General features: G+C 33.9%; 1 protein-coding gene across 3 annotated transcripts in view; it reads right to left on the bottom strand.

Annotated features, from left to right (window-relative positions):
* LOC6579046 (potassium channel subfamily T member 2) overlaps positions 1-17,920 on the bottom strand; it is a 158,416-nt gene extending 140,496 nt beyond the window's left edge. For all 3 annotated transcript variants that reach the window (XM_044010417.1, XM_032729558.2, XM_032729565.2), the window contains exons 1-2: positions 17,301-17,920; positions 9,681-10,417 (exon numbers count right to left, since the gene is read on the bottom strand). In XM_044010417.1, the coding sequence (XP_043866352.1) occupies positions 9,681-9,760 (80 nt within the window). In that variant the 5' untranslated portion in view covers positions 9,761-10,417; positions 17,301-17,920. The remainder of the gene's footprint in view (positions 1-9,680; positions 10,418-17,300) is intronic.
* Between the last annotated feature and the right edge of the window lie 3 nt (positions 17,921-17,923).

The following is a 17,923-nucleotide window of genomic DNA, read 5'->3' as shown; positions in this document are numbered from 1 at the left end:
GTAAAATTTGTATTTCATTTATTACTACTTTATAATTATAGCCTTGGACGTACTTGGGACTGGCAACTTAAGCGTGTTCTCGGCACATCAAAGGGAAATGAGCGTAATAAATATTGGAGATGGGGAGAAATTTTATATAGGTAAATAATTAAATAATTAATGATTATTTTTTTGCAAAGGGTTAAAACGTTTAAAAATTTAAATTTAAAAAAGATAATTATATTACCTGTCTATTTTAGGCCGTAAAGAGTAAGTAGAGCATACTACACATAGCTAATATTTTATAAGTATGATTTATTTTATTATTTTTTATTTTACAAATAAAATTTGAATGTATTCCTTTTTTAAAAAGTATTCCGTTTGTTAGCCTAATCTGCACCTATATTTTTATCATATATATTACCTAAAAATATTGTGTAACCAGCGCTTCCACAATACCTCTAGCTAGCGCAACAAAAATACACCAACTGCCTGTGAGCTCACATAATGCATTCATTATGAATAGACAGCGGGTATTACTGAAGGGATTACGCTGCATGTTGTCCCGCTGTAGGGTTAAAACAAGGGGGGTCGAGGGGTCGAGAGCTATGCAAATGATTGACGCAGCCCTGAAGTGTTCAAAGTTTTATGATTACACGAGTGCTCTGTGGATTTGTGAAATTAACTGCGACTGTCTGGCTCAAAAACAAACACACACACACACACACAAGTACATAGGGATTAGAGTATCTCACTAACAACAACAACAACAGAATAACTGTCAAAAGTTGGTAGTTTTTGGCTTGCATCGCATATATAAAATTCAGAATTTATGTGAGTCAAGTTTCAGTTTTGTCGGATGCACAGTGGCCAAACTTAAAGCCACTTTAAGACACGCTTATGGCCAAGTCCCATAAAACCAAACAGGGAAGTGGTGTCAAGTGCTGGCTTATCTTTACAACCTTTCTAAATACTCTAGTTTTGGAATATAAGAATCGTCGATCTGACATCATTTATAATGAAGTAATAATACTATACAATTCATTAAATTCTTATGCTAATAATACCAAAGGCATTATTTATGCTTATGTTAACGATAATCAGTCTTAACAGTCAGCATAGCTGCCTAACATTACATTACTCTGCTCCAGTGCAGCCAGCTTAGCCTATTTCAGGCTAGATCTGGCCTATCTCTTTCTGTCTGTATCCCAAAGTGTCTCTCCGTCTGACTCTCCGACTCTCAAGAGACGAAGAACTACAGAAGATCATTTAAGTTGTCTATATGCATGCAGCAGTATTCATTCGGTAGTTATATTTAAGTAACACGAAGCTAGAATGCTTGCAGCAGAAGAGAGTATTCCCATTAGTCTCTTTATGCTCGACTGAAACGATGTCTACCTGTCGTCGGGCTCAACATTTGAGAGCGACTTAGTGTTTGAGTGGAAGTTGCCCTATATAAAGGGCAGCAGCTATAGCATTCCTTCTGTCAGTCTTCAAGGTCAGTCGTGCAGTGCAGTAATGTAAAGTGAACTGTGTGATCGTGCAGCTGGGCATTAAAGTATTAGAGGAACTACTCTTTTAACAGTGAACGCTGCTCTGCTGCATAACTTAACAGGAATTACATTTAAAGAAGGCCCCTGCTAAAATTTAAGTCCTGCACTGCATACCTTAACAGGGACTGCATTTCTCACAGCACCTGTTGAGCATAACATCGATGGAGCAAGTCGATAGTTCCGCCATTGTTGGTGACAAAATGCAAATTGGCTGTTGCTGCAAAAGTTGCGAAAGTTCACTAATTGTTTAATTTGCTAAGTTAATGTATAAATTGAGTGTTAAGTGAGTAAGGTTAATTAAGTCTCTATAAAAATGCTAGAGCTTGCTATGCTTTCAAAGCAGTTTGCAGGTCATATCTCAATTTTTAAGCTGTTTTTAACGTTGCTGTTGAAAATTTTCAACAACCAAAATGCCCTAAGCACTTAGAACTTCTAAAGGCATAATACAATCGCAATCAAATCATGTCTAAAGCACAATTAATCGCTTAATATTAACCTTGCGGCTTAACACGGCTGAAAATGAAACGCTGACAGCTTAGCGCTGTAAGATTGCGACGGAGCTTAACAGTACATTGCTTACTCTATGTTAATTAACAGATTTTCAGTTTTCAAATTAAGGAAAATATTTATGCTTATATTAAAAAGTATTTAACGGTGTATTTATTTAAGACATAACAACCAAAATCTAATTTTGATTATCTTTTAATATCATTTACCACAATCACTTTTTATTTTAAAGCTAGAGCATTTAATCTTCGCCAGCATCCGCTTTGCTTTCCTTTTGCTATGCTTGTTTTCCCCCTTTCAATTTATTTTTTCTACTTTGTTTTTGCTGCCACGCGCTTGTTTACACAAAATTGTGTTAAACGTGCGAAAAACTGAAAGAAGAAGAGGAAAAACAAGTAAGTAATTTGCCATTACTCAGCCGCAGCATCTTTTACCTGGAAACGCTACCGTTTACCGTTTACCTTGACGGCGATTTCTGCTGGCTTTTGTCTGGCTGGATATACATACTTATATATAACCAACCCTTACTTAGTTATAATGAGGAAACTTTTCGCTGTATTAAGCAGTGTCTTGTGTTGGGAACCCTTTTTTCCATACTGTTGATCTCTGTATAAAAGCATTTTCTTATATATTCTTCTTCATTTTTTTCATATTTTTTTCTTCATCTCTTGTATAAACCTTAATTGAACATTTTCACTTATCTTGCCAGCAATTTTCCATTGTGAGCATAAACATATTTTCCAAATCATTTCAAGTGCGCACTTGGCCGTGAAAAATCTTTTGTGCCACAATTTGTTGGCTGCTAATGAAGCCCAAGTGGAAATATTACGAAATATTTCGATGTACATATATAAATTATAAGAATTTTGTGTTGCAGCATCGGAAAATTGGGCAAATTAGGATTGACCTTTAAGGCGCAAAAGGTCTGTGGAGATTAATTAGGCACTTATCGTCAGATTTAACAAGCAACACATTTTAGAGCATTTCATAATTTAACGGCCCGAGCAACCTTTCAGACAGTTGGAGGGGCAATTAAATGCCGGACGAGTGGGCTCATTTTGTGCATAGTTTATGTGTTAGGATTAAAGCCATAAAAGTTTGCATTTTCCATGCACATAAATCTTTTTAGCGCTGTCGTCAGCATCGACGACACAAAGCAGCGCGTTTCGAGTATATAAATTAAATATATACTTTATTTTTCTGCTGCTGCTACGGCTTCTTCTTTGCCTTCGTTTCTTAACGTGCCCCAAAAAACAAAGCGCGACAGGCAAGGCCCAAAAAGGGTGGCCACAAAAGGTGCCACAAAGCCTTTAAGCCCACAAGGAACACGGCTTACAGATGTGTGACAACTGCTTAAGGGGAAACTGTGTATACTCTATGTGAGATTGCAAAGGAGAGTGCGGAAAATTACTATATATCCATGTGAAGTGTAAAGGATAAGAAAGTTCTTTAATTTGTTTCAATTAAAGTAAATGAATGAGATATATGGAACCGCTTTAAATATATTCTTTCATGTGGTTTAGTTTAATCATAAAATTTGTAATTTCACAAAAATTGTGTTTATAATAAATTTAAAAATATGAAAGGCAATTTTTTGCTAACTTATTAAAGTTGAGTAAACTGTTGAGGTATTAAAAACCCTCTATATTTTCTGATAAACGATTTTCTATAAGATTATAGATTATATAGAATCTAGCTGAAACTTGAATAAGCACAAAAAGCATGTTTATCCCAACTTTAACCATTATATTTTTTGTAGAGTATCATAAAGAAATTTTGGGTTTGTCGATCTACATATCTGTCTAGCATTTTTGCTCTTTCCGCCTAGTATACATATATACAGATCCCTCCTCTCCCGCTCTCACTTTTTCTCATTCTTTATGATCTTTCGTTCCCCAACTCTTTCATACTTCTGGTCTAATATATGGTATAATATATGGTATAATATCAATTTAATATAACATATTACAAATATATATTAATATTTACACAAATATTTCTAAAATATATACTTATTATTATAATATATTTTTTCACATTCTACGCATTTAGCAACCATTGCCCAACTTTCACCAAATTCTCGAGAAACAAAATGTGATCAGATTGGGACAAGGTATCATTATCGCACAACGGACGTGCAGGCATTCAGCGAGCCGGCTATAAGGCAAGTGGGGCATGTGCCACAACAGCGCGGCGAGCAGCTTTTATTTAGTTTGGTGGCAGCGCGGAGGCATGAAGCCGCTCAAGTGGTTGGAGCCACGACGTGGCATTAGAATGGCAACTGCCACGGCCACTTACGCACGTCGCAGTCAGCTGAGCAATTCGGGGGTTATAAAAAATTAAAATATTTACGCCACATTAAATGCAAAAGGGCGAGCATTGGCAACAAAATATGATTTTGTGTGCCACGACACGCACACACGCACACGGGCATTTTATGGCCAGCACATACGCACCAAACGTTACCTTATGGCCCCGCTGGGAGCTCACAAGGGGGCGTATGCGCAACTAATATTTGCAATATTTAAACAGCTTAAACAATTTACACGTGCCTTAAGCTGTCAAGCACATGTCCTGACCTACTCCCTGTTCCTGTTCCTGTTCCTGTTCCTAGTCCAGGTCCCAGCTGCAAGGCCGCCTCTAGCTGTCCAACCCAAATGAAAAGGATGTCAATAAATTTATTATTGTCACAATCTCTAGACAATTCAAGTTCAGTTTAGAGCTGAAAAATTGAAATCCCTCAGATTGAAAACGAACGGGCAAACACATATTTCCCTGAGGAGTATCACAGTAGATGTTAGAAAGATGTGAGATATAAAGAAGTAAATCTAAATCAATTATCTGGGGATCGGACATTTTATACTATAAGGATATGGTGTAAATAAATCTATCTAAAGGGACCAGAGTCTCGAGAGATGAGATACAGATACAGATACAGAGATACACAGATATAGAGATACAGATAAAGATATACAGATAGAGAGATACAGATATAAAGATACAGATACACAGATACAGATACATAGATACAGGTACACAGATACAGATACACAGATACAGATACAGAGATACAAAGATACATATACAGAGATACAAAGATAAACAGATACAGATACAGAGATAAAAAGATAAACAGATACAGATACACAGATAGAGATACACAGACACAGATACAGAGATACAGATACAGATACAGATACAGAGATACAGATACAGAGATACAGATACACAGTTGCAGATACAGATACACAGTTACAGATACAGATACAGAGATACAGATACAGAGATACAGATACAGAGATACAGATACAGAGATACAGATACAGAGATACAGATACACAGCTGCAGATACAGATACAGATACACAGTTACAGATATAGATACAGATATTCGTTTAGAGAAACATAATAATATATATTTTTACACTCATATAGATAAGTATACAGTCAGATACAATAACATTTTTTCCAGGTACCTGAACACACCTTTTAAGGGTTTATTTAAGCCATTCCCTTAGTTCGGCTGCCCGCCATTCAGCCGCTTATCAAGCGCCTGTCAAAATGGAATTGGAGCATTTATAAACTAATTAAAATGTATTCACATTAAAATGATGCACACATGCGGAAGATACACACTTTTGCTGTTCAGTTAATGGCCAAATAATTGTCGGATTAGTTGGGGCCGCCATGCAAATGACGTAAGTTGTTATACAACATTTTTTGGGTTTAACTATAACAAGGTAGCGTAGCAGGTGCGTAGGCCTTTAGAAGATAGGAATACCACGAATTGTATATTAAATATCTAATTTATATACAAAATAACTGTTAAAGTTCTAGTTCTCCTGGAGTGGTAAAATGTCTGTTTGACAAACAGCTCAACTCATAGCCTTGTCTAAAGTTGAGCTATAACAGTAAACAGAATTTTGAATTTGTTGACACGTAAAGGTGTTGATTAAGTTGATTAAATGAATAAATTTCATGAAAGATATTAAAATTTTTCTGAGAAATTATTTGATAGCTCACACCTGCGGAAGCGAAGAATGCTAAATTTATTCAAAGCATGTTAGTTAAGAGAATGTTAAAATCATATTAAAAGTATTTTAGGCGCATGTTAAGATTACGTTCAATATTAAACATTTTCAATTTTTCTTATGATAAAAATGATAATCAAAATGATAATTAAGAAAATTTCCTGTACAGCAATGATAATAATCATTTTCATATATACTACTGATTTTTACATCTATGCTCTTCTTTAACATACCAGTCTAACTATGATAAATAATTCAATTAAATTCTTTTTTTTTTTTTTTTTAATATTCGTTTACATAGTCCAACGAATCAATCACTGGAAAATTTAATTTGTATATTCAAAATAGGACAGCTTAGCTGAAAGTATTGTTTTTTTCCCCCACAAATAGATTTTTGAATAAAGCCACTCTAATCTTGACCACCGCAGCAGGATTGACCCAGTCAATAATGCAGCGAACACATATGTGAAAATATAACAATAGGAGAGAGGAAAAATGAATGAAAATGAATTGGATTTTTTTTCGGGGCTTCCCATTGCACTTCTAATTGTTTTTTAGCTTTTTCGTTTTGTGTCATTTCTGGTGACATCGATTGCACTTTGGCATAGAATCCAAATAAAATCTGTGAATATCGATTTGTTTTATGCACACGGATTCAAATTCGTTGAGCTGTCACTTGGCCCGAATGAAGGATGGGATTGTCATGGGAAGTTTAGTACAAAACATATATATTCGGGTTCTGTTTGCAGTTCCAAAACATACGCGAAAGAGACTAAGCAAACTTGTATCAAATGACAGTGGCTGCAGGGGCAACGACATTTTATATATTTTTTGTTGATTAGAAATTTGAGTCATTTGTTTACTTTCGTAACATAAAAAGGTTAGACTAACTATTTTAGACCAACTATTTTTTATTTTTAGATAAATAATAATTTTCAGTAATATGTATTTTATATATATATTCTTTTATATATTTATTTTTAATATATTTTTTTTTAATTTATAAGCCGAATAACATTTATTTCTTTTGATAAAAAAGTCAAAAAGTTGTTCCAGTATTCACCAAATATTTATCTAATTTTATGTAAATAATTTATTTACTTAACTTATTTTTAGAATTTAATGAAAGCTCTTGATTTGATATCAACAAATCGTTTGCCATTACAAATTCCATTGTTCTCCTTCGTTCATTTATTTTTGATTTCGATTTCGATTGTTCAATTCGCCTGTCCGTCGGTTCGTGTTTGGTCCGTCATCGCTGAGGGTCATCGCTACGGGTAACGCGTTTTAAGCCATATCAGGCCCGGACACGGCACCGACACTTTTTGCCATTTGCAGTTGGTAAATAATTGATGACAAAAGTGCGCGATTATTGAACCAAGGCGCGTCCACATATTTCACACATACAGCTACAGACACTCAGGCACACACACACACACATGCATGCATGCATACAGACACAGACAGTTAATACCTCAATGTTGTCCCCGCCCTGTAAGCATGTCAAGTGAGAATCGATAAATCGATCTGAGGCAAAAGTGTCATAAATTATGTATATGAATACTTAGGCTACGCCCAGCCTGTTTGTGCAGTTAGCAAATGCAATTAACATTATTTTTAGTCCGCATTTAATTGCAATTAAGTAGAACGAAAAAGACGCAAAGCAATCGTAGTTAAACATTTATCAAGACCGCAAACCCTGTACCCTAAAATTAAGTTTTGTTAGAAGCTAAGAAAGAGTTACGGGTATAGCATAGCTTTTCTTATGAGAAAATTATAATAGAGTGAGCTTTGAGATAAAATAATTCATATTGCTTTTGAAAGTCTTTTGAGTTGACTAAATAAATTATTTTTAGATATTAAATTGTAGTCAAATGTCTGAACAATTTGAGAATCAGAAAGATTATTCCATGAAGTTTTTTTTATTAAAGGTTGAATATAAATGTATATGAATAATATTGTTTTTGCTTTATTTAAAATGTGTTATACAAGTTTTTTGCTTTTAAGAAACGAAAAAGTATAGAAAAATAATAATATATATTTTTGTTATTAATTATATAATTTTTAATATATATTTTTTATAATATATTTATATTTTTTATATATATATTTATAATATATTTATTTTTTATAATATATTTATATGTCATATTTCTATAATTATTATAAATAAAAAAAATATATATATATTTTAAATATTAATTTTGTTTATATTATTTCATTTATATTTTATATATATTTGTTTGGGTTAAAAAATAAAATAGAATAATTCTTGCTCATATATGTAATAATATAAAGGCAATGAAATTTTATTAATATTTTTTTTTTTTTTTTTTATACCCTGAACCCATTTTCAATGGGAAATCAGGGTATAATGGTTTTGTTGAAATGTATGTAACAGGGAGAAGGAGGCGTGGCAGACCCCACAAAGTATATATATTCTTGATCAGGGTGACGAGCTGAGTTGATTTGGCCCTGTCCGTCTGTCTGTCCGTCTGTCCGTCTGTCCGTCTGTCCGTATGTATGAACGCGTCGATTTCAGAAGATATAAGAGCTAGAGACTTCAAATTTTTTTTAAAATGTCCGTAATTACAGCGCGCATATCAAGTTTATCATTAAAAATCGATAACTCATCATTGCTAGAGTCTCCAAATTTTTAATGTATGCTTATATGCAATTTATACAATTTCGGTTTTTGTTAAAATTTACCCCCCACCTCTAAATTCACCCCCTCACCCTCACTTTTGTAAAAAGCGTATTTCAAATACTAGAGACTTGTGCTTTGGCAAGTACATGCATATTCATGTTATAATCATTATCTAAAAGTTTCATGAAGATCGTACGTCCATAAAAAAAGTTATTAAACAATTAAGTTCTCATAGTAAGCGCACACTGCAGCCCATGCGTGTTTATGCGTGGTTGCTTGTATGTGTATGTGTGTGTGTATGTGTGTGTGTGTATGCGTTTGTGTCTGTATGCGTGTGTGTGTGTATGTGTGTCTATATGCGTGTGTGTGTATGTTTATCTGTGTGTGCGTGCGTGCGTGCGTGCGTGTGTGTGTGTGGCGTGTTTCTTGTGTAAGCTGAAAGTCGCGAAAAAGTATTGAAATATCTATTGCTCCAAGGGTTCAGGGGATCTCGTAGTCGAGCAGTCTCGACTAGAGCTTTCTTACTTGTTTTTTCATATTTTTATTTTTTTACAGCATTTTATCTTCGGTAATTCAGAACACTTGAAGAAACTCGGCCATAGAACTGACCGTAAATATATGTACATATATACTTTATATACATATTGCCATAAAGATAAATATATTATTCATACAACGGTCTCTAAATGTGTTACACACTTCAAGTGCTAGCCATGGGGCTCTCAACAAGCGCATAAAAAGTCGTCGACTGCAGCTGCTGCTGCTATTGCTGTTTGCTGCCAGGCGACGACTAGGCGTATACGCAATATATTTGTAATTACATATGATGGCGTGTAGCTTTAGCAGAACTAAGTTAGAAGAAGTGCACACAGCTGTCACTACCTCTATGTGTGTGTGTGTAATATTATAAAAGTAAACCATCAAGTTGGCTCAATTAGTAGATAGAGACGGTGTCCACACTTACCTTTCGCCATCATCGTTGAATGAGAAATCGCCCAGCAGCAGATCACGAAAACGATAACGAGGCTGTAAAATGCGTGACATGTTGTTGTTGGTATTGTTGTTGTTGTTGTTGCTACTACTGTTGTTGTTGTTGTTGTTGTTGTTAATGTTGTTGTTGTTGTTGCTCAAGTTGTTGTTGTTGATGTTTGTGGTCGTTATGCTTGGCACTTGCAATACAGCGACCGGCTGCTCGATCTGCCGCTCAGTTTCAGTTGCCTCTTGAAAATCACTAAAGTCCGTCACATTAATTAAGCACTCGTTGCCAGCAGCTGGCACTGAAGCAACAGCAACAGCAACGGCCGGTGTGGCAGGTGCCGCAGCACCATTGGCAGCAGCTGCTGCCGCTCTAGCATCATCGGTTTGCCTCCAATCATCGGGCACTTTGTCAAGCCGCTTCCTTCGTCCACCTGTCACGCCCAGCAGCTCATCCTCGCGCGCCGCACTTGTCCCCGTCAGCAGATAGCCGCCACCACTGGCCCGATTGGGCCGTGGCGAACGTAGGCGCGTCCACAGATTGGCGAATATCTTGCACCAGGCTTACACCTTGGCGCCTTGGCGTATGCGCGTCGTCCCCTCTCCAATCGCCTTCAATCTATCAATATGTCAATTTCAATTTCAATTGCAATTTATTGCAATTGCCATGTCAGATTCGGTAGCTACCGTCGCAGCTACTACGCTTTGAGCACTTCGACGGGGGTCCTGTAAGTTGGGCAAACATAAAAGTTAATTGAAATCACATCATTTTATTAAATATGTCTAATTATCGAGTATCGAATGATAATTTGTGATAATGATGAGGATTGCATAGAAAGGCGATACTTAATAGGAAGCATTAGCTTGAGTAGGTTTTGGATAATAGCATTTTATTAGCTTTGCAGCTTGCTAAGCAGTTTAAAGTAATTCATTTTATTATTTTGACTCTTTGACTATATGAAAATCGCATAGAAAGGCATTAAAAAATAATAGATTTATGAATGGATGTGGATATATGTATATATGAATATATGTATATGGATAAAGCATTTATTACAGTTTATATACAAGTCTTTATCAATTTTAAAATAATTCCTCAATTTAATTGCTAATTTTTATTCGCTTAATACTATAAAAAAAAAAGACGATATCGAATTGTTGAACACACTAAGAAAATTTTGATGGATCTCTATGTATAAATAGCAGAGTTAAAGCTTTGATGGTCTATAACAAACTCAGAACAAGCTCGTCTCGATAAAATGTATTATATTTTTCATTAAATTGATTACAATGTATATAGAGCTCGATTTATTTGGGTAGTCCTGACTTCAATATTGAAAAAAAAAAATAAAAAAAAAAAAAAAGAAGGGTTATATTTCTTTTTAAGCAACAAACTAAGCCTTATACTCTTGTCATATTTAATATTATATACCATAGGATATGAACCAAAAAATTTTATCTGAACATATGCCAACAAATCCTTCAACAAACACTAGTTAGTCATTTTTCTATAAATATTTCTCCTGAATTATTTATTTACTAGGGTTAGTTATTATATAAACAACTCCTCTCACTCTCACTCATCAAAACATAATAATTTAATTGCCAGCGATAGAAGTTCGACATGCAAACGTTTAGGCAGCACGCACATATGAACCCATCGATATGAGCACAATGGGATTTGATCCATTTTAATCCTCGAATCTATGGCTAAGCACAAAATCCATTTATTTTTGTGTAAAGCAAATCTTGATTATAAAAAGCAACAACAACAACAGCAGCAAATTGAAGCTGCCAAACAAATCAATGTCAAATCAAGTTTTTCTTGCTCAACAATGCAGACAAAGCAAACTCTCATATGAATGGGCAGACAGACAGACTGACAGCTAGACAGAGATGGCGAGAGGGAGAGAGAGTGAAAGACAGATAGAGATAGAGCACAGCGCAGCATCTGACCAAGAGCTGTTTTCTTCAATAAATTCCCTATCCCCCTCACACTCCCCCTCTCCCACTCCCTCTCCCACTCCCTCTCCCACTCCCTCTCTCACTCTCTCCCACATCTTTGGTGCTCCTCTGATTGTTTGCTGTCTGCGTAATCAAATCAGCTGCCACAGCTTAGTCTTAGACCGGCTGTGGCACATAAATCGCGCTGCCACGCCCACTTGTTGTGAGAAATTTAAGCAATTACACACACACACACAGACAGCTGTTTCTATCCCAGCCAGGTGCACGTTTTGTTCTTGGCTAATATAAATTTTTGCGTCCTGCACATTAATTAGATTGTCGCCTTTCGAGTTTCAAACGTTTTCCCTCATTGCATTTCGGCCATAAAATATTTTGTGCCTAAAGCGTTTTTAATTAGTTACAGCAAATTTGCTGCTCGCCACGCCTCCCTTCACCCGCTCACTGGGCCATTTGTCTCACTCTCTCTCCCTCCCTCTCTCTCTCTCTCTCTCTCTTGCTCTGTCTGTCTGTGCAAATTGTGTCTGGTTTATAATTGGCTTACGCCGCAGCAAAATGTTCAAATAAGTTTTTCAATTATATTTATAGTTTGACGCGTGGCATTAATTCACAAGCAAATCTCTGGGCCCGATTTTGTTTTTGGCTACGTTAATTTGTTGGCACAAACGCGTCAAGCCGACAATCTTTACAATTTATGCCAAGTAAACAGGATTAGGAAAAATGTTGTATAAATACCAAGAAGAGAAAATTTATTTATAGAAAGAAAATTAGCATTTTTATGGGCTGCCTAAGGAATTTAAATTTTGTAATATTTAAACTGTATTATTTATTAAATTCTTAAATTTAAGTAATTAAATGTGGAATAAGATAAACGGTGCGTAAAAATCCGAAATAATAGCTGTGAAAATTTATTTTAAATTTATGTTTTTTTTTTTTTTTTTATTTATTTTTTTTTTTTTTTTTAGTTGTCTGACTCATGTCTATAATATTTTCTTTACATTTCTATAATTATAAATTTTAAGTATATTTAAAATAAAGGTCATGCCAATAAATAACAAATGTTTACTTGTCAAACAAATAAAACTTACTTCAAGTTATAAAAAAAAATTGCAAATAAAAATGTAAATCAGAGAAATTTACTTTACTATTACGAATAAAAAATATATATTTAATAAAAAAAAAATAAATAAAAAATGGACAAAAACTGTATTAAAATAAATATAAATAATAATGGAAACGAAACTCATAATCAAACAAATATGATCCAATTAAATGAAAGAAAAAATGATTTCATATAATATATTCATTTCGGGAAATCAACAAATATTTGCAGTAAAATCAAAAGTAAACAAAAATTTACATTTTTGTTAAAATTGTTTTGTATGTAATATTTTTATATACATAATAATATTTATATATACATGCATATATCAACGCTTCCAGCCGCGCATCGCTTTAATGAACTCAAATTTAAACACAAATTTTAATTATATTTTGCTCAATATTCATTGTAAATAAAAAAAAGGAAATGACAACAACAACAATGATTTGCCATCAATACGTGACCAAATGAGCAACGCATGAATTTAATTTCTAAACATTATTTACGATGGCAAAGTATGAAAAATACAAAAAAACAAAAATAAAAACGAAAAGCAAATGTGAAAGGGAAAATGCGGTTGACCCCGCAAAATATGTGAGTAAATGTGTTTTTAGGCCATCATTTGGTCATCTATCTAATGCCTTAATTATGTGGTCTAAACGCACACACACACACACACACACAGATATTTTGATTTATAGACTGCTAGGTTGCCGCCAGAGAATGACAAAGGATGGCGTAGGACTCTTGCTTGCGCCTGGAACAGATAACAAATTATTGTATTTCATGCGGCGCTAACATTTCGAAAATAATATCTTTTACTATCCTCAACCCAGACGCTTACTTGCATTGTATATTCAACCTACTATTTGATGTTGAAGCAAAAGTTTCGCGTGTTGTAGCGTGCTGGGAGCTCAGCTTAGCTTACTTTTCTGTTCTGTTCTCTTCTGTTCATATTTCCTACCATATTCATCAACAATAATTGCCTAGCTGAGTTTTTGTTTTCTCTGCCACAAGCCACAAGCCGCGTATCCCTTTTGGCCACTGACACTTCATCATCATCTCTTTAGCTTCTGCTGCTGCTTGAGTTTGAGCTTCGTCTTCCTCATCCACACCCAGTTCATTGTGAGACAACCTGTACCAGTCTTCTGCCTAACTCTTGCCACATGCCCTACACTCTGCTCGTTAGCTGAGCATAAAGCGCGTGTTAAGTGCTCTGACTCACGCCAAAGGGATTAGCTGCCAAAGCTATTGATGTCATAAGAGGGATTTTAATCATGCTCAAATATTGAAATCTAGACTTAAGAACTTTTGAATGGAAAAATAAAGTAAATATTCATAAATTAAAATTAATTGAAATATTTGTAAAGATTTTAGACTATAAGATAAGTTTTACGTTTTCAAAGACTAAAATAAATTTGAAAAAATTATAGTTTGCTGTTTAAATTTCTTTTTTTATATGACAACAAAATTATATATATAATTTTAAAATGAAAAACTGGTAGTCAACAATAAAAAATAACAAAAACAAGAATTTCAAATATATTTTTTAAATATTAAAAACAATTCTTTAATAATAATATATTGCTTTAATTTTATTTATTTATTTTTTTAATTATAATATTTGAAATTTAAAAAAAATAACTAAAAAAATAAAAATAAAAAAATAAATTAATTAATTAAAATTAACTAAAATATTTTAAATTATTGTAGCTATAACAAAGAGTGAAATAAATTGAAATTGAAAATTGAAACTAAAATAATTTCTTAGCACTTTTATTTTTATTTAAAATTATATATAACGAACTAAAATAATTAAGTAATATTAATAAAAAAAAAATTAATTAAAGTTGACTGAAATAAATAAATAAAAATTATAAAAAATAATATTCACATAATATTTAGTGTTTTTTAACTAAAACTACAACTAATAAAAAATATATAATAAAACTATTTTTATTATGATTTCATTTAATCGGAAAATAATATTTAAAATGTGTCTAATGCAATTAAATTATAATGCTATACTATTATTTACTATTGATTAACATAAGATAAATAATTAGTTTCAGCTTTCCAAATTCATTTCCCATATAATTTGGGTAGCGTATACACAATTTCCCCAGTTGCTTTGCCATTGGCTGCGAGTTTTTGTTTTACTTTCAGACAGCGCTCGGGGCTTTATTATTCTTTGGCTGACAATGTCCCATAAGAAGTCGTCAGTTGTGACTGTTTTTGTGTGCCTTTGAGCAGCATGTTGTTTGGTTAGATTATCCAAAGGCCTCCCTGCCGCCCCTCCCACAGCCTGATGCCTCTAAACCGCACAGGTCGCCACGCATAGCGCTGCAGCTGTTGGTGCTGCGGCTGCTGTTGCGGATGCTGCGGCTGCTGCTACTGTTGTTGTTGTTTTTATTTTATCTGGTTTTTTTTTTTTTTTTTTTTTTTTTTTTGGTGACTTGTCAAGCACTTGGAATATTTTATAAGAAAAACTTGACCCGCTTTATGCAACAACAGCCAAAACAATGGACGCGCAAAATTCGCGCCAGCCCACCCACACTTCCGCAAAAAAAAAATATGTATGTATATATAACACGCCCCAACACAACCAAACACCCACGCACACACACACACACACCTGTACGCTCCGCTCCGCTCGCACGTTTCCCACCCACACAGCACACCTGTATTTCCTCTCAACCACATTCAGTTGTCCCTCTTAAGCTCTTCATCTTGTTCAGCTGCTGTTGCCCCCTTCGGCCGCTAACGTTTCGCATTGTTTTTATCTTTTTATCATTGTTGCCCGTTTGGGGCTGCTCATCTCTTTGCTCTCGCGATGTTTTCTTTTTGTGGCGCTCATTCCGGCTCTTAATTAAAATTAACATTTTATAAATCCCACTTTAGACGGCATAATTACAACAACAGCAAAAAAAAAAAAAACGAAAAAGAAAGTCAGCATTAAAAAATAAGTTTATAAATATTTAAGACTAAAGCTGTTTACAGTTCTTAGTCCAAGTGTCGCTCTCACTCCACGCTTCCTTTCCCTCTCCATCCCTCTCTCTCTCTTTCACACTTCTCCTTCTCATTTACAATTTGCCATCGGCCTGACTTTCTCAACTTTTGTGACTGCTTTTCGAATTATCCTCGATAAGCTTTAAATTATATTTAAATATTTATTTATTTAGCATTGCTGTGTGTGCCTGTTTTTTGGTATTTTTTGTTGGTATTTTGTGTTGGTATTTTGTAACAGGAACAGCACAAAAAGGTCAAATAGTTTAACCTTTTTGTCTACCAATTTAATTGAGACATTAAATATGAGAAAGGTCTTCGCATTTGCGGTCCCCGCTCATTGTTGAAACGTTGGCCGAGATTAAAATTGCATACCTCTGGCTTATATTTTAATCAAGCATAATAAATCATTTAGCCTTAATGCAAACACACTCACACACACATATACAAACAGAAAAACTAATTTCCACACAATTCTGCAAAAGTTAACTCATATATTTCAATTCAATTTTGTTACAGACAAACAGATTAAAAATTGAATACATTTGGTGTTGGTGGAAAAGCTCTATGGGAGAGTTTCATAATAATATTTTGCTGCATAGTTTTAGGATTCTGGTAAATTACGCAACATTATTATTATTATTATTTTTATTTTTATTTTTATTTTATTTTTTTTTTTAATTTGAACTATTTATAAATAAAAAAATAAATAAATAAATAAAATTAATGAATAATTTTGTTTTCTATTTTGTTTATAAGACTAAAATAAGTCACATAATATATATTACCCTATTTATTAATAAACATTTTTTAAATAATAATGATACTATTTAAAATAGATTTTTCAATATAAAAATAAAAATCAGAAACTTTTCAACACATTAGACTAAATTACTATTATCAATCATCATCAAATTCTTTATTCTTATAAAAAAAATTAAGTATATAAAAATTCCTACAAGTAAAAAAAATCTGTCATTAATATCTCTCTTACATATTAATATAAATATTTTTCACAATTCAAATCTAATTAAATTATTAAATCTCCGCTGATCTCAACTTTATTAATTAAAAACTCTCAATACGCAAAAACAGCAAGGTAAAGGATTCACTTTGCTTTAGTTTTAATTGATTTTTTTTTTTTTTTTTTCAAAACCGAATTTCATTAAGTTTATGAAGTGCTCTTCACCTGCTTCAGCTTTAGGTTAATCAATAAACTCTCATTCGCCTTAACGGTAAATGCAGAAACCAATCAAATATTGTCGCCATCTGCATGCCAAATAAATGGTCTTCAATGCCCTAGAGACAAACGTGGAGCAAAGGTCGAATGCCCAAAAAAAAAAAAAAAAAATAACAAGAAGAAGGGCAACAAAAACTACAACAAAATGAGAAAGTCAGCAGCTGAATATATTTATTTCTCTGTTTAACTTTTGCTTCTTGTTTTTGTTTTATTCTAGTGCGATAATTGAATGCATTACTCAGAGCGCATAAGAAAGAGAGAGGGAGACAGAGAGTGAAGTTGAGCATAAAATCTCTTACCTTTTAAGGCTCTTTAACACTTTACTGCCCGAGATGTAAATGTTTTCCAACATATTTTATGCGAAAAGTCATCAAAACTTTTGACAACACTAAACTTTTTGGTTGATTATTGTTGTTGTTGTTCCTTTCGTTGTTGTTGTTGTTGTTGCATTCACTGCATGGACACAAAACTTTTATGCGGCACGCTTAGTATTAAATTTCACAGTGTTTTCTTTTTATTATTATTTAATTTTTTATTTTTTTGGCATCAATAGAGAATAAGATAAGGAGAAAAAATCACTCACACATGCACACACTCACACCTGCACGGCATACACGCACAAACGATCAGATCACTTAGCAAGGCATTCGATGTGTGCCTCCCTTTGCTGTTGTTGCTATCTCACTCACACAACACACACGACGCGGACAATACATAAATAATTTGTGGGTGGCCAGCAGCAGTGACGGAGAGACGGCGAAAAAAGTTTTCGTCAAATGCAAATAGCGTAAAGTTACACAAAAACAATACAACAAGTCCGTGGCCGTTACCGTTGGCGCAACCGTTACCGTTATTACTATAGCATTAATTCTTATTTCTCGTTCGACTGCGTTTGCGAACCGAACGCGCGCGAGGCTCAATA

The sequence above is a fragment of the Drosophila mojavensis genome, unplaced genomic scaffold, assembly GCF_018153725.1.
Source record: "Drosophila mojavensis isolate 15081-1352.22 unplaced genomic scaffold, ASM1815372v1 contig_80, whole genome shotgun sequence".
In the NCBI taxonomy this organism is placed as follows: Eukaryota; Metazoa; Arthropoda; class Insecta; order Diptera; family Drosophilidae; genus Drosophila; species Drosophila mojavensis.
The sequence above is the reverse complement of the archived record's forward strand: the minus strand, read 5'-3'. Positions and strand labels throughout refer to the sequence as shown.